This window comes from Cornus florida, unplaced genomic scaffold (assembly GCF_030987335.1).
Source record: "Cornus florida cultivar Cherokee Brave unplaced genomic scaffold, ASM3098733v1 CherokeeBrave_3.0.0_Hap2_Chr11, whole genome shotgun sequence".
Taxonomy (NCBI): Eukaryota; Viridiplantae; Streptophyta; class Magnoliopsida; order Cornales; family Cornaceae; genus Cornus; species Cornus florida.
The window spans coordinates 78,379,793-78,398,133 of NW_026775581.1; the positions used below are offsets into that span (position 1 = coordinate 78,379,793).

Consider the following 18,341-nt stretch of genomic DNA (forward strand, 5'->3'; position numbering starts at 1 on the left):
GATAGTGACAACTACAGACAACTCAGTAGAACATAGTGGTAGAATTGTGACCAAGTACGTTCCTCCGAAAATAAGAGAGCAAACTCCCTAATATCTTGATCTATCATAGATAGATAAATATATATTTTGATAGGCCCCCTAAGCAAAACCAAGCTGGAGATGGTAATCATTTAAACTGTTAAAAATGTTATAACCGTAAACTTTTTAGTTCGCCACTTAGAACTTAAGTCACATGATTTGCTTGTTGTAAGTGTTGCTTCAACATTTCGAGTGTGGATCTGTACTTTTGAGAGCGGATCCGGTTCAATTCACGGATTGCTCTTCAAAATCCACAAATTAGAAATTCCAAATTTGTGAACTCTTAGTTCGACTATAGAAGTACAACTTGAATCAACATCACAGCTTTTGATACCTCTCTGCTACTTAATTTGGAGATTTGTTGAGATTTTGCTATTTGAGGAGAAGAAGAATGTGAAAATTATTGCAATGCTGATTGCAGATAAAAGGATTTGGAGAGGAATAGGATGCCAACACGAAGAAGGCATCACTGTTTGAGATAGCTTGTCAGTGACACTGCTTATCAAGGCAAAACAAGCTACTGCTTTCTTCACGTTTACACATAACGTGATTCTTAATACCTTAAAAACGATCCAGAGGTGGCCAATGTGGTCGTTTAATGAATGGCTATAGCTCACGATCAAAGTATACCACCAGTCGTCTAAGTATAGATGGAACAGCTCATTGTTGGGGGTGCAGAACCTTTTGTATCCCTCTGTTTTGTTCATCATTGTTTTGATGGAAGGAAACAAAACTGACTAGGAAAGCCGAAAGCCACAATCACCTTTTGTCAATTTGATGCATTATTGTTAAAAAACTCCATTTTTGCATTTTTCATGTGGACTTTGATTATTAAGCTTTTTATTTGCAATCAGTTATATTTGCTTTATTGTTGATGGTGATTGTTGTATTTAATTTCAATTCTAATGACCCTTGATATGATTTTCTTATAAATAGACACATTTATGCATACAAGTGTGTGTGTGTGGGTAACATAAAAAAATATTTAGTAACACGCTTTGAAGGCGCTCCTGCTCTAACAATTTTTTTGGATTTTGGTGCTTCAACGCTCCACTACCGTTCTTACTTTCACTTACTTTTGCTCTATGTGACTTAGCTTAGGACTAAGGAGTTCATTAATTTGGGCACCCAATACAAGTTATAGATCAGCGCTTAAAGGTAAACTTCCTATACCCTAAAATGCAAGGCCAAATGTCGAGATATATACCAAAAAAAAAAAATCCTATTAGCCAAATAAATTATGTCCATGTTCCCCAAAAATAAAAATTGTCAACAGAGAGAGAGGGAGTAATGTTTTCCTATAGAGAAGATGGATCCATTAACATATGTAACAAATTCATACATAAATATAAACCAGGTCATGAAAAACTGAATAAGACAAAGCATAGTTCTTGTCCACAATCCACAAAATTTTAGGATCTGCTGAAGACCTGATAAATGCAAAATTTGCAGTGAGGCTAGATGTAAACAATATGTTGAATATATAACTTGAACTAGGAAGTAGGTCCTATAACAACAACGTGAAAAGATGATTGTTCTCCACTATTTTATGTCATTAAGAAATAAGCCTAACAAATTTATCAAGTTCTCACACCCTCCCTAACATGCGACCCCATCTTGTATGTGAATCCAAGACCTTCTAAAGCCAGAATCCATCTTAGACAATTGATTACCCCAAAACTGTAAAGCAATCAAGGAATGAATATCAAGCACCACGCCTTCCCTCATGTACGACCCTATCATACACATGAAGACCCAAACTAATGCAGAAAGAAATGTAAAATAGAGAAACAACAGCAAGAATGGAGATTGAACCTAGAACCTCGAAAAACCAAGACTCTAATACCAACTAGAATATCAGTTGCCCTAAGAGTTTTTTTTTTTTCCCCTTTTCTGATAAGTAAATTATATTAGAAAAGAGATCAAGAGGGGGGAGCACTGTGAATGAGGTCTACTCCACGTAGCCAAGTCTTGTCAAAGCCCAAGCCCTTGGAACATCAGTTGCCTAAAGAGTGTTTTTTTTTCCCCTGTTTTTCCTTTTTTTCAAGTAAAGTATATTAGAAGAAGCGATCAAAAGGGGAGCGCATCCCACTTACAAAACAAAAGAACCGCTAAATCCTTAAGGTATCCAACATCATCAAAAGCTCCTACACAGATTTACAATATTGATGGATAAAAAAAATTGATTTAAGTATATCAAACTTGAGCACCCAAATAGGAGTTTCCTTCCGTATAAGAATCTTCGATTCCTCTCCCACCATAAGCCCCACCATGAACAAAGGGAGGTAGTCCTCCAAGCATCATAAGCTTGTTTTCCCAATACACAACCCATCCCAAGCTTTGCACATGCTCCTTATGGAAGAAGGCATAACCCAACAAACTCCAAAAATGGCAATAATCAATCCCCACCCATCCCGAGACACTGGGCAGTGCAAGAGTTGCCTAAAGAGTTTTAAATCGTCAAGGAACAGGCCCCAACAATATCTATATCAAGTCTCACATCCATGATTCACTAGTAAACAATAAATTTTAAACCTGAAAATTGGAAAACAATTTGGAATATGTTGTTTTGCCATTTCTAATATATTTCTTCCCAGATAAAATGATGGAAGGTGGACCCCAATTTACAGCAAAAAAGAATCACAAAACCACCAGGTACTGATATGATGAACAGTTGATAAAGAAAAACCTCCAATGATGCTCCAAACACTCAATCCCAACCACAAGTTCTCAATCCTCACTATACGATGATCAAAAGCATACAAGGAAACCTGGGAAGAAAAACCGCTTATTACCAACTTACAATTTAGAATGTGTCTCTTCTAACCCTGAAAGACCTTCTTTCAACCTCTTTATATGCTTCCCAAAATGTCCAAGCAGTTTCATACTCGTAAGAAGTTTAACCATACTTGGAAACTTTAAATCTCGCAAATTTAAAACTCATAGTGCCGGTGCTTAATTTTCTGATGAGCCAAGTATCAGTGCTCAGGGACCACGTAGCGGTGCACTACTTTCTACCGCAATAAATACTGATGCATAAAGTTTGTGTACCAATACTCAACTCTCTGGAAATTCATTTACCGTTGCTCAACTTTCATGTACCGGTGCATGAGTCTGGGTTTTAAAAGATTCTCTTTTTCTTGCATAAAGATTTAAACCAGCCCAGCCCATTCCAGAGTCAAAAAATATGAGCTCAAAAAACTTCGAATATAATTAAAAACTCATTTTAATCAAACTACGTCGGGTAGTCCATGTATCTGATATTATGTCCTCTAGGTCTCAATTACCTTGCCTAAGATGCAATTGATCTTGATGGAGCATACGGTAATGAATTTCGTTTTCTTCCTTCTTCATCCATCAATCTTCCATTTGCCACACTTCTTCGATGTTTCAGACATTTTGTTCAACTCACTTGGACTCAATTTTTTTAATAAATATCCGAAAACTAAGTAATTTTTCTTATATAAGGAGCACAAAGAAATGGATACAGGACACCAACATGACAAAACATGACATTAATATGACAACAAAGCAAAACACAATGCCAAGCACGAACACGAGGGCATGTCAATATATATACTCTATGTAGGAGAAATCATTGATTAATCCTTCGTATTTCTATACTATCCTCTTATTATATTTTTATTTTTGAAATCATTACCTTTTTGTATGAAGATGAATTATCTTAAATAGTGAACACAACCAAGAAGTGATGGGCAAATTTCCCAAATTGACATGGCTCCTCCTTAGAAATAACCAAACTACTCAGTATGCGAAAGAAATGAAAAAAGAAAAAAGAAAATCTGTGTCGAACCTTTGCAGCCAAAATATATCATAATTCAGAAGTTTCAAGATAAACCACAAATCATAGTAAACAATCTTTTTCATTCTCAAAAGTATATATGCCAAAGAACAAAATGCATAGCAAGTAACAGCTACAATCAAGTTCACTACCTTCAACTCATCACGCTTGCGGGACTTCAGTTGAGAAAGTTGTGTCTCTGCATCATGCAGACGATCCTGAAGAACCTTTTTCTCGGTCATGAGCTTTGCAGTTTCATCATCTCGTTCTGAGCGGAACCATTCAAGTTGACTCTCACCTTCTTGTATCTGTTCCGAGAGCTCTTTCCTTTCCCGAGCAAAACGATCCATCTCAGCCCTCATTTCAGACTGCCATTCCATGGAGGTGTCAATTCTAACAAGCCCCAAAAATTAATTAGAAGAAGGTGTTCTCCTAGATATATCATCAATTAGGAAAGCTAAAATACCTTAAGACGGTTGTTCATGGCCTCAGATTCGCTCAGCCTTTGTGATATACTAGCTTTTTCTTTAACCATACTGGAAATTTCAGCTTTTCTTTCTTCACGAATGCGAAGAATTTCATCTTCATTGGCACATAACTGATGCCAAAGAGCTGCCCGATCAACATTTGCAAGTTCAGCAACCTCCCGCATCATATTCAGAACTGGCCGAACAATTTCTTGTTCTTCACAAACCAAGGTCACCAAAATTTCCAAATCTAAATCAAGCTTGTGACTATTATCGGTTGTGTTGGTGGCACGTTCCACAAGTCTCTTCAGCATCTTTAATCGGTGGCACTCATCGGCATACCATTTAAACAATATAGTGTAAAGAACCTTTACAAATCCTCTCACACGAGGGTCTCTAGAGAGGGCCAATGTCTCAGCAAGACCAAGAATGGAAGTGAAATCATCTATTTGGGCTTTCATCTGCTCAAGGGTTTCTCCCTCAACAATCATATCTGCATGCTGAAAATTTTCAGCAACGAATTGTGAAGCAAAATTAAATCTTCGGGCAATACGTCTTTCTAAGACCATAGCTACTGACTGAGCCATAACTTCCCCTCGAGCAACAGCTCTCTCAAAAGTTTGGGAAGCTTCAACAGAAAGGCAAGGGATAGATGACATCTCAATCAGGATATAAATATCAGAAAAATGACGACTAGCATGGAAAGCTTGCTCATCTACCACATGCATTCTCTCAGAAGCAGAGCCATTTTCACCAAATAAGAAGAGGCCACAAGGCATTGCTGAGCAATTGTCATCAAAATCACTGTCACAATCAATATCTCTTAAAATAGCTTCAGCAACAGCTGGTGAACTATGTACCATTCTGCTTAAATAATCAAGAACACATTGGGAAACCACAGTTCCCAAATCTTTTAGCCTAACACGAACAGATCTAACCTACAGAGAAGAGAAAAGAAGTTAAAAATGTTTAAAGGAAACATGACACAATTATAGCATAATGGTGAACTGATCCAATTTTAGCTTCAAAGAACTTTGATGAGCATACAGCTTCTGGAAGATGTTGGCATCGCAATGCAGCTTTAAATATAAAATCCACAGTTACAACTAGAAGTTCATCATTTGAGTCTGCCAAAAGTTCAAGAGATCGAAGTAGAACACGTTCCCACACATCACTGCTACAATCCAATTGGCTTAGAGCACCGAATACCTGAAGAATAAAAATAAAAAATGATTCTGACATGAAGGATGCAGCAAGAATTAACAGGATTTTCTGCAAAAATCAGAATGGGCTAAAAAAAGGACTAGGCCACATGAGGCTCCTGCCATTGCAAAATTCAGAATGGGTAACAATTGAAAATGAGATAGATTTTCCCTAGATGCCAAATACAAATACTGAAGCAATCCCAACAAAAATATAGCAAAAGAAATATAGGAAAATATTTAAGATAATTTTACAGGTAATCTTAATGCAGGTTCTGCATCAGGCTTCTGAATTCGATCCAGAAGTGCACAAGCAGCAAGTGGATGCTCTGAATGCTCAACCAATTTGGGCACCAAAGCAACTAGGTCAGGTTGCAGATGCTTAGGAGCTTTATCCAATACAAGAGCAATCTTTTGTGCAGAATGGGGCCTTCGTCTTGGCTCAGGACAACCTTGTGGAACGGCTCCATCTAGAGCTCTCAATGAGTTCACAATCAATCCCAGGAGTTCCTCAGACTGCTCTGGCCATTTCGTCTGAAATTACATTTTCTTCTATAAGTCAATACCAGTAAATTCAGCAAGGAAGATCACCACTTGAGACAATTAATTGTACCTTAGAGCGAAGGAAAGCATTGTCTGAGAAACCAGCAGCAGATGTCTCTGGTGGACATGTAGGCTGTCCAGGAAGTGTTTTTTGAGGTATGTCAATCTCGTTCATGTCAGAGCTTTGTGCAGAATATCTGCTGGTGCTTTCATCTATCAAAGAATCCAGTCTGTTACGTACAGGGAGTTGGGCAGATTCTGTTGCTTCATTTTCCCCATCAGATTCCAACGGACTGACAGCTCCACTGCCATCCGGAGAAAATTTAGAGTTTGCATCCGAAGAATCAACACTAGAACTTCCTTCTGAAGGTTGGCAACACTCAACCATTATATCCAAAAGTAGATCAATGATAGCCTGCTGCAAAACCTTAACTCCCATCAACAAATTCATCAGACTGGGAGAAGATTCATCACTTTTGGTAACTTTCTTTCCATCATTATTGCCAGAGAGCTTAGTTGGAAGAAGTAAGCGCTTCACTTTAGAAGGATCATCAAGATAAACACGGAGTCCAGTCAGGAAACCAGCTATTGCACCAGCATCCATGAGAAGCTTCTCTCTTAAAGTGACCTGTGGCTGTGAAGGATTGTCTCCATATGTGAGGTGAAAGCCTGCTCTTGAAAGAAGATTTCTGAAGATGTCTTCTTCATCTCCACTTATCTCTTCACTGTCTTCAGAATCAATGAGTTCATCAGGGTCGGTTGTCAGAGCATCTTGATCATCTTCTGAAGCAAAAACCTGACAAAAGGTATGCCCCAACATAAATAAGAGAAAGAAAGAAAGTTAATATGATGCATGAAAATGGCACACAGGTCTGTAACAACAACAATCAGAAAATGTGTAGCCACCGTATATAAAGTATTAAACACAGCTTTATGCCTCAGATCAATCATGTATGATTTCAAATCAGAACAGATAAGGAAATTGATTATATTTCAATCAAATTAAGTTGACATCAATTAGCTTATACTTGAGACGTAGACAGGGACTTGAATTTTCAGTTTTAGTTTATTCAACATTGCCCAAGAAGAAATAATTTTATAGAGGTTAATGATGCACATTTTTCACAATTTTTACTGCCAGTAGACCAGGGTCTTGCTGCCTTTTAAGCTCCAGATAGATTTGGCCCATTCAAATTTACTCATGCCTTTAATCTTAACTAATGGCTAGAAATATATGTCACTTAGGATAGTGGTATACCTTTGCCAATGGTTCAATAAGGATGATGAGAACGGCATTTATTGAGCTCCACAATTTCTTAATGGAATAGGACACTTGAAGAATAAGTTGATACAAGGAAGCCAAGGCCCGTACACCTACAATGAGTTTCTTCATTGCGACTCAAACTTTAATCACAGGATCCTCTTAATAGTAAGAGCTCAAGGTAATGTGGAGTCACTTTTACCCACTAGAGGTCATTGGAGATAGTGATTGGGTGGTGGTAGTGGGGTGGGGGGGGATTGGTCTTGCACTCTTGTTGGATGGGAGTCAAGTATTGTGTGTGCAGTGGGAAGTTTTTCCTGTATCATGTGTTCTCACACTCTAATTTTGTTCCTACGAGGATGGAAGTATCATATCATTCAGTATTTGTAATTTCTTTCCTTATTAATATATAACTGGCTTAGCTGGTAAGGCACGCTATTGGTAAAACCAAGGATTAAAGTCATCAAAGAAGTTTGAAAACCACCTTCATCCCTTGTCCCGATTGCCCAATCAAAATTAACATTTTCTGGTTTTTATCGTCAAACAAGAAAAAAGAAGATATAAAAGTAGGACCTAGTTCAAAATTTGACATCCTGAATATTACTTATAAAGATTTTATTCTCTAAAATTTAAGTCATATGAGGATACAAAGATTAGGGGATATTACAAAAAGAAGTTATCACCTAGAACGGTCCCCGTTGATTGAGGGTGCTTGGGCAGGTTGGGTAAGGGCAGGCTTGATACAGACCTAACCTAGAGGATGTTGCTAGGATTCGAACCCACATTCTTATGCTTGACAGCCCATTTTACCAATGCACCAGGCAATGACCCCATAAATATTACAAGAATAAATTGAATTTATTTAATAACAAACTGAACTTTTTATTAAGTTACAACATATTGAAATTTCAGAAGCTGAATTTAGAATTTGGCTTCCACAATGAACTTGAAATGCTCAGTTATCTTTGTCTTTCCCTTAAGGAGCTGGTGGAAATATAAAAGAATGATGAAAGGATATACAGTAAGCTTAAGATAAGAGTCCCTATGAAGCAAATAAAGGAACTTCCATGAAGAAATTAGCCACAAGAACTTAACTTCATACAATTAAGAGCATGTATGAAGAACGATTAACTACAAATATTGTTGGTGCCAATATGCTGCCACTGAAAGTAGACCATTTCAGTAGCATAAAGATGTCATCTTAGCTTCTTGAGACTTGGGAATGTCCTTCAATGGCGGAACCAAAAAAAAGAAAAAAAAGAAAAAAAAAGCCCGAGTACTGTCCCTTTTAATAGTTTGTAGAGACTTCTTCCACCATAGAGTTCTTCCGCTCAAGTCCCGCAATTAACATCAGTCCCACTTTAATAATTAAGTAGGAATCTGTCCCATATCTAACCTAGCATTTTACCGATGCAGCAGATAATGGCCCCTTAAATATTACAACAAATTAATTTCTTTAAACAATAAGCTGATCTTTTAATTAAGTAACAACAGATTGACATTTCATAAGATGAATTTAGAATTTAGCTTCCACAATGAACTTGAAATGCTCAAGTTATCTTTGTTTTCCCCTTAAGGAGCTGGGATAAAAGAATATGAAATGAAATACAGCAAGCATATGATAAGAGTCCCTGCAAAAACAAGTTAATGAGCTTTATGATGAAATTAGCTATAAGTGTATAACTTGATTTGAGTAAGGTCATGTATGAATAATTGTTAACTATCACATAATTGTTAACTATCACAAACATTGTTGGTCCCAATATGATGCCACTGAAAGTAGACTAGTGTATGTGGTAATTTTTGAATAAGCGGGACACAAGCATGACAAATGAAAAGCAATATACTCGTCCTAACAGACTGACAATACTCATGCAACTACTCCCTTACCCATCATATATCTCACTACTTATATTAAATATATTTTTTTTTTCAAATGTAATGATGCATACAAAAATCTGGCCTTTCTGTCATAGCAAAGACGCAACACCCAGTCTACCTTTAAGGCATCCAAAAGGCAGCCCTTCCATCATAGGGGGGATCACGTCATTAAATCTACTAATCTTTGAAGAAATATTTGCCATGGGGACCCACTAGTAGATGATGAGTATATTTTTGTTATTTAGTAGAATGAAAGAAATTTGGACATTTCAAAAGTTGCTGCCATATTTTCTTTCATCAAATGCTGGACCTACTGCAGTTCTCTACTCACTCTTCCTCCTCCAACTTTTTTATGCTCTCCATTTATGTACATGTCACCATTTTCTTCCCACGTTCTTCTTCCTCTGTATCTCTCATTTCAGTTGAAAGAAGCGATTAGCACTACCAACACAATAATCAACACACTCTTATATTCCTTCTTAGGATGCAACCATATATGTGTGGAGCAAATACATTGTTAGGCTAACCCAAAAGTTCCTAGCTAGCTATGAATTTATGGAAATAATATTCTGTTTTATTATTAAAAGAAAAAGTAGTCTAACAAACCCATTTAGTCCTTGTAACAAGAATATGAAGCCAAGTAAGACAAATGATTTAGATTTAGAAATTATTCCGAGGTTACAGGGGAATGCCTCAGAAACTTGAAGGTTACTTGCATATCTCCCGAGTGAAAATCAGGCCAGCCATCATCAATGCAGTACTTCAGAATTGTCAAATATATGATGAATGAAATGTTTAAAGAAAATAGGTTCTTAATTAGCATGACTAAAAGGACCACATATTTAGACGAGTTGGGCAATTGTGTAATAAGTACTAACCTCTAGATCCGAAAACTCAAACCAAGGGCAGCAGTCCATGATTTCACAAACAAAGACAACCGTATCACGTACAAGAAACCCTGCATCTGCATCAAGCATATCCAAAACCTTCATGAATTGAAGAACAGAATTATTCCATGTTTTTGTACAAATAGAAGACTCCTTCCACACAGTCTTAGCAGGATTTTTTTGATTCACCACACCCATTCTGTATCTGACCCAAAAGTTTTTATCAGGATCACTGCCAACCGATTGATCACTCTCTAGATATATACATATGGTGTCAAAGGACTCATACACACCTGCATCAGAAAAGATCAAACTGTTAACAAATGAAAGGGTAAATAAGCACCAACGGTGAGGAAAGGGAGTGATAAAGAAAAACAATCACCCACCAATCCGAAGCTCACATCCACCAGCTTGAAAGAATTTGCTAAAGATTTTTCGTGTTTCCATTATTTCCTTAAAAGAGAGGAAGTTCTCCACCTTCCATGTGAATGAACTCTTTTTCCCAACTCCATCTGGCTGGAAATCAGCATTGCATGACTCATGATCTTGATCAGTAAAATCCTGCATTATGGATGTCTCTTTCAAAATAAGAACTTCTGCAGAAAATATAACAGTATCCTGCACGAGAAACCCAGAATCTTGATCGAAGAGACTAGTCAGTGTCACAAATTCACGCCAGCCCCAGTCCTTTGCAGCTTTGGAGTAGCGATTCTGAGATTCCTTCGTAACAGACTTATCCTCCATCCTCTGGTTCACAACTGACAGCCGATGGCTCACAAAACAACTCCAATCACTAGAAGTATTTCGTGAATCTGTAACTTCCAGAAAGACTGAAAGGTGGCATGGTGGTTGAGACTGCCCTGATACCATCAAGCACAAGTGTAATTTTCATCAGTTCAGTTTTCTAATCATGAGCTAAGCTACTCTCAGCCTAGCACTTCAAAATTGCAGTACAAGTTCCAGGATGATAATGGTAAGCCATATCCCTTTTCAATTTACAGTAAAGGAATTAATGGTCTTAAATAATCCATGTAGGTCAACGGTTCACTTTCCTAGCATACGCTAAGCAACTGTCTGTCTAACTCGCATGATTCCAAGTCCAGGGAACACATTATTAGCCCCCATTTTATTTCTAAGAAAGTAGTATAATAGCACAATAATCTACATAAACACAAAATGCACAGATTTAGCAACTGCATATCTAGCTGAAAGAATTCCACGTACAAAGATCGGTACATAAATGATGAGCCATATCCATCTTCAACTCAAACATGACGAAACTAATATTCCACAAAAGAATGGCACAGACACTATCCTAAGCATTATCAACAATTGCAACTATCAACTATAAAATTCAGACAACAGATAATTCTCGAGTGCAGCAATCTTGCGTACCTCGGGGATATACAATAAGCCGACAATCCCGATTCCCAATTTGAAATCTCCTGCTCTTGATGCAAAGCCCTGTAATCTTCCTCTTCTTCAGAAGATCCTTCAACCTTGTGAAATTCTCGATTCTCCAAGTGAATTTCCCCATATGCACATCAGACTTCCTTGCACCACTTCCACTCCTCCCTCCAAGCAGACCCCCATTCTTCGAAAAACTACTAAGTTCCTTAATCACATGAAAAGATGTACTAAAAACTGCTGTATCCTCCACCAAGAACCCCGACTCTGACCCAATAAAATCCGACATCTTCATATAATCATTCCAGCCTAAACTGGTATTGTCCCCACTTTTATTATCCGCTGCAAACCGCCCATATGAGTCCCTATGCATGTGATTCATTCCCGGCTTCTGATTCAACACAGACATTCGAAATAAACACCAACAACTTCTATCCGAAACCAATGTTTTCTCTGTATCTTTACTCTCCAAACACATTGACAAATAGTCGGCCCCATTAACCGAGCTCTGATAAACACTAATGCGTAAATTACACTCTCCTGCCGGGAAAACAGGGCTCATTATCTTCTGAGTCTTGATCATTTCCTTAAACAAACTGAAATTTTGAACCTTCCAAGTAAATTTCCCACTCAACACATCACCAACTGGCCCGGTTACAATGGAAGACAACATCGAATTTGATTGTAATTCATTATTATCGCGCGTGAAATTAAATGATTCATTCAGCACAAGTAAATCAGCAGTTATAAGAATTGTATCATTATTGAGCATAAAACCAGATTTAGGGTCGAGAATTGAAGCTGAAGGGGTGAAGTCACACCAACCGTGCGATTTCTTCTTGCTCGAGAACCGGTGCCAAGAATCGCGATGAATGGACTTCGATTCATCGTGGGGGTTCACGACGGCGAGGCGGTAGCTGGCGAAGCAATCCCATTTACACGACGACGTATTCCGGGGGTCCATGATTTGGAGATAGATAGATATATAACCAGGCAGAGCTTGAGAATCGCCTTTAGGGTACACCAAGAGGCGACAATCGTAGCCGCCGACCTCGAAGTACTTGCTCCACAGTGCCCTAGCTTTAACCTTGGGGAAATTGACGATGCTCCATTTGCACACCGCCGCAAACTCGCCACGCCGCTCTACCGTCACCGATTCTTGGCCGCCCGCGGCGTCGCGCGACACCGCCGGATCCTCCGCGGCCGGTACCGACACCACGGACTTCTCCGGCTGTGCCCTCGCCGCCGCCGCCGACGGCGACGGCGATGGAGACGATGATGTCACCTGTACGGACGGCTGAAAATGGTCAGACGAGGATGTCGAAGATGATGATGAGACTGCTTCGGATGATGATAAGCTGTGATGTTGATGTTTCTTCATCGTCCCCGTTTCTGTGTATTTCTAGGTTTCTCTCTCTGTAACTTTATAATCTCTGTTTTTCTTTATCGAGAGAGAGAGAGAGCAGAGAGTTGAGAGAGAAGGGGGTAAAGGTTAAGATTATGTGGTGGGAGGGTAAGAGGAGGGATTTGGACAGAATTGGGCGGTTAATTGCACAAAATTCCCATAATTATAAAAAAATTTCTAAATCACCCTCGTTACTAAATATTTATTTAATAAAGTCACTCTAAAATATTAAAATTCCCAAATATCCTTTAACATTTTTTTTGCAAAACCTCCTTTAACTACATAATAATTTAGCATTACTCCATGTTTTAGGAGATGATTGCACCGGGCTCATTCAAGCGGTACACGTGCAACACACGCTCGCACGTGCACAACACTTATGTAGTGTTCTGTGTTGTTCCCTACAGTGTTATAGTACCCATTTTTAGAACATAATACGTTTGGGCCGAGCTGTATTGGTCCGAACAGTTACAGAACATTCTGTAAAAAATGGCCAAATCTTGGAACACCAAATTGGTGTTCTTGCTTGTTCCGACTTTATTTCAGGCCCAACTTTCATTGTAGCGGGTGCAACAAATGCACCCACTTGTTCTCATTTCAGAACAATTACAAACTAAAAATTCAGACATGTTATAGGGCTAGAAGCTTGCCTCATAGCGCGCCGACTCCACTAGAGCGAGGTGATTCGTGGTTTTCTTTCTCTTCCCCTTCTCTCCCTCTCTCTAAAACTTTTTTAACTAAGATCACAGCAACCTGTGTTTCATCGAGCCAACAACTCCAGATCATAATCAATTGAGCCGCCTCTCTCTCTCTTTCTAAAACTCTAATGAATTCTCTCTTCCTCTCTATTATATTAATTCAATTCTTGTAATCAAAATCGTTTATACTCTTTCCCAAAATTTTCGAATTATAAGGTTTATTCAGTGAAGCTTACCTGGAAATTGAAATTCTCTAATCAACAAATGCCAGATCTCGAACCCTAAAACCAAGAAATCAAATATTTTTGAAGATAAACAGGTAGATCAACCCAAAAATTACCGAATACGATTTCTGCGTTGCTAAAAACGATATATATCTCACCTTTGCGTTTTTTGGCGAACCCCGCCTCTGCGTTTTCTGGCGAACCCAAAGCTTCAGCGTGTAGATCTATCACTCCGGCGAGCTCTTGTGCGCTCTCATCTGCCAATTTCGGCGAACCCCACCTTTGCATTTTTTTAACTGAATTTTTGTTTGATCCAAATTCTCAAATTTCTTGCAATTTCTTCACCTGGTATATATATATATAAATAGATCTAAATAGTTTACATTATTATACTTGAATCCTCATTTTTTATATTTGTCCATCTGAAATTTAAAAAATAAAAAATAAAATGGAGAAAGAAAAGAACAAAGGAAACAAATTGTGACTTATTATTAGATAATTTAATATATGATCAAATTTGTTTTTCTACTTTTAGTAAAAGGGTATTATGAAGAAACAAATTTTCTATTTACAGATTTTTATTGGTAATTTTTTTATAAAAAAAACCCAACACTCGTACTAACTTCATGCAATGGAATTTATTGGTAATATTGACAAGTTTTTATTGGTAATTTTTTAACAAAGGAAACTCAACAATTTTTTTGGTAAATTATAGTTTTGGAATTTGTCACTTATAAAAAAAGACATTTCATGATTTTTTTTTACTGATTTTGGTTACACTTTTACCCTACCAAACATGTTTTGTTCTCATATTTCTTGGAACAAAATACCTTGCCAAACATGTTCTACCATGTTTCTGTTCCAAAATTCTCACCGTAAATTTTCGTCGTCAAACATGTTTTGTTCTCATTTTAGAACACCACATTACAAAACACTTATTCTGTTCTAGACTAAAGCATTACACTACACCACACAACACTTCCCAAACGGGCCCTTACATTTCAAATTAGTCCCGTGCACAGTGCACTAGGCTCACCCAATATCTATTGATGTTTAAAGGTAAACTAATTCTTCTATTTTTTTGGGAAACCCAACTCTCTAGATGCACACACTGCTTGTGTGGGTTCACCATATGATGGAGCCACTCACATGTGTGAGCAACCAGGGTGGCACTAGATAGCACAGCTCTTTATGTTGTGTTTGGTTTAGAGAAATGATGAAAGAGAAGATTGGAAGATGGATAAAAAAAGTTTCCTTGTTTGGTTGGAAAGAAAGTAAGGGATGAGCATCCCTCTAACCCATGTTTTTTTTAAAAAAAAATTAAATTATTTGTGCAAAATTAGGGAAAAGAGAGGAGGAAAATAAAAAAGTTATCCTGTAAATATGTAATATCATATCAAATTTCATTACTTACTAAATCTTACTGAAATGGGAGACACCTTCCCCACCTAAGCCCGCACAATTTTGGTTTTGGGTTTTACCTCAAAAGACCTCACTCGCCCACAAGGTCTTCACAATTAACTCCCTAAGAAGCCTGACATCCACGTTGACACGCATCTGATAGCCCTATCCATCACGTGGTATGATATTGAAAATTTTAAACATCCTTTTAGATTTATTTTATAAAACCTTCTTAACTACAAAACAACATAGTGTTACATCGTTTTTATGGGAAAAATAATTATTTTTGTTGCGGACCCTAACTCACCAAACACTCATTAGTCATTACAGGGCCTTTTGTGGGGCCCACCATATGATGGGCCCCACTCACATGTGGGGCAATTCGGGGTAGCACTAAAAACATAGCTTTTTGTTCCATGCTTAGTTACGGGGAATAAAGAGATGAGGGATAAAAGAAACTTCATATGCTTGGTTTAAAAAAGGGAAGAGATAGAAAGCAAAGAGGCATAAGCATGAGTATCCCTCCTAACCCATGTATGTTGAAAGTTTTTTTTATTGATCCAAAATTAGAGAAAAATACGAGGGAAATAAAGAAAAGTTACTTTATAAAATTACTTGTTAAGTATATGAATGAATATTGTATTGCATTAATAACATAAGTGTACAAAGGGGTTTATATAGGAAAGGACATGTGTGGAGAGTAAGTAAACCCTATATATGATAATAATATATATGTTAATGAGAGTAGGTGAAGACAGCTAACCTTAACCCTGATCTACAATAGACAATATAATCTAACAGTCCCCTTTAAAGTTAAGGTGGGTTATATAAAACCATTTTGAGTTCTGAAAGATCATAAAAGCGGCTCATAAAAGATTTGGTGTTTTCACCCTGATGTAGCTGACGTCGCACTGATGCTAACGTAGTTGATGACATAGCACTTAAAGTGGCAAGTGACTTGGCACTACTGTTGGCACTTCTGCTGCGTGGCAACTGATGTGGCACAACTACTGCCACCGTTGCATAATGTATCTGACGTTGTACTGATGCTAACATATCAGGTGACGCGGGGTGGATCTGTGAAGATCTTGGAGATAAGTGCAGAGCATGACTTTGAAAGTTGACTGCGGCCAAGATAGTGCTGATAGTGCCTATGATAAATTGATGGGTGACGAATTTGTAAAGATTCACCACAGTGATGGCGCGTGGTGACGCGATGACGGAGCTGATCTGACATGTTGAGGAGGAATTACTGCTATTACTCGTGGAAGTACATGGAATAGTGGGATTACCACATGAGGCGCATAAAGGTGCATGTTAGAATGAAGACCAAGTGGAATTTGGTCACAACAGACTATTGTGACGAGTGTAGGGCTCATCCACACTTAGGCCCAAATATGGGCAACTGCTATAGATTATTAGGAAATTAGGTTAATTATGAACTATGAGCATCAGGCCCACTTCTGAGTATGAACTTCTAAATTTGGATTGATTCTTTTAACAACTCAAAGTTGACCCAAATTAAAGGTGATAAACCATATATGATTTCCAAAAAATATGGCAGCAATATCAGAGATTGAAGAATAAATCAGGTAATGCATTATCTGAGTCACCGGTGATCAGGGATGTTGGTTCTCGGCGGCGACTGTGAGTGCATTGGCGGTGTGGAGGAGGTGGAGCGGTAACCGTAAATGGTAGTGATGCTGCTGGAGTGATATATGATCTATCCAACCTAGTTAATCTAGCTAGCGATGATCCGATGAGGATGGTATGCCGACGGTGAATTTGTTGATGGGTTGAGTTGTATTCGACAGGTGGGAGCCCAATTGAGGATGCCCGCAGAGGCGCCATTTGATGGCATTTGCGAAGGTGAAGGTGCTGTCTACCGGTGGGGCTCTGTTCACCGGGGTAGTCTCTGCTTTGTCCGACGTCAATACAGATTGTGCTGTATCCGATGAAGTTGTGTCAAACAGTGGTGAAGATGGTGAGACATTAGGTGGCGAGACGACGGTAGTGAAATGAATCGCCATGTCTAGAACCCACGGCTGAGATTGTTTCTACAACCCATTGGTGGTTCAGCGACATTAACAGATGTTGCAACAACATCAACAATTGTATCAATTTCAAAGAATATTAAGGTTTGAAATGCTTGGGGTGGAGAAGAATGGTGTCGGCAGTGATCAGAAAAGCAGAGAGTGAATTATGTGCCAGAGAATGAGCTAAGACAATTGGAACCACCAATGATTGGCGAGCAACAGTGTCGTCGGAGAAAGGTAGTGCTGACTTGGTTGTCGACACCAGAATATTCCAGATTCTCCCGATGAGTAGTCTGGCGAGTGTAATACCCCTAATTTTTTTAGATTTATTTAAATATTTTTATTACATTTTTATTTAATTATGTGGCTATTTGATTATTTGTTTTATATTTAATTGTATGATTAATTTATTATTTATTTTATTTAATTATTTTAATTGAGTTAATTAAATTATTTATGTTGGCTAATTGTATTGTGCATTTTGTTTGATTTCATGTGATGTTTTTATGTAATTGAATTGTTTTTAAATGTTAAAGTGTTAGTTAAATGATTTGTTTATTTTATTTTAAAAATTCATGGATTTGGGTTATAACCCATGGACCAACTAGATGAGTCTTGAACTATTTAAGTGGAATCATATGATACCCTTAATTCTAAAGCCACGGATAATCAAGTCCAAGTACAGAATATAAGGGATATCAAACAATTAATATTTAAACAAGCATTTGAATACAAGATGTATTAAGAATAAATAAATAAGCTGAAAAGAAAATTAAATAAATAATAATTAAATAATCCCATAATAAAATCCTCTAATTCTCTGATACCAGTACTTATTTAAACTACAACTCGGGAATCCATATTGTGGACCCCTAATAAAACAAATTGGAAATAAATAAATAATCTAAATCCATAACTAAAATATAAAGAGGAATCCAATGTAGAATCGGAAGAGTGAATAAGCTGTCTCTGCTGAGTACGAACAACCTCTAGGTCTGGAACTGACGAACACCTGAAAAATAATGGTGGGTCAGGCCCACAAACAAGTT

The 18,341-nt window shown here is 37.8% G+C and overlaps 1 protein-coding gene across 2 annotated transcripts in view; it reads right to left on the reverse strand.

Moving 5' to 3' along the window:
- The window catches only part of LOC132286440 (uncharacterized), a 29,588-nt gene extending 16,558 nt beyond the window's left edge, over positions 1-13,030 (reverse strand). Inside the window, exons 1-8 of one of the 2 annotated variants that reach the window (XM_059788774.1) lie at positions 11,517-13,029; positions 10,508-10,981; positions 10,113-10,414; positions 6,163-6,888; positions 5,805-6,083; positions 5,395-5,556; positions 4,347-5,285; positions 4,033-4,248 (exon numbers count right to left, since the gene is read on the reverse strand). In XM_059788774.1, the coding sequence (XP_059644757.1) occupies positions 4,033-4,248; positions 4,347-5,285; positions 5,395-5,556; positions 5,805-6,083; positions 6,163-6,888; positions 10,113-10,414; positions 10,508-10,981; positions 11,517-12,909 (4,491 nt within the window). In that variant the 5' untranslated portion in view covers positions 12,910-13,029. Of the gene's footprint in view, positions 1-4,032; positions 4,274-4,346; positions 5,286-5,394; positions 5,557-5,804; positions 6,084-6,162; positions 6,889-10,112; positions 10,415-10,507; positions 10,982-11,516 lie in introns of those variants that run through there. The other variant, XM_059788775.1, reaches the window with a different exon arrangement.
- Positions 13,031-18,341: the final 5,311 nt, after the last annotated feature.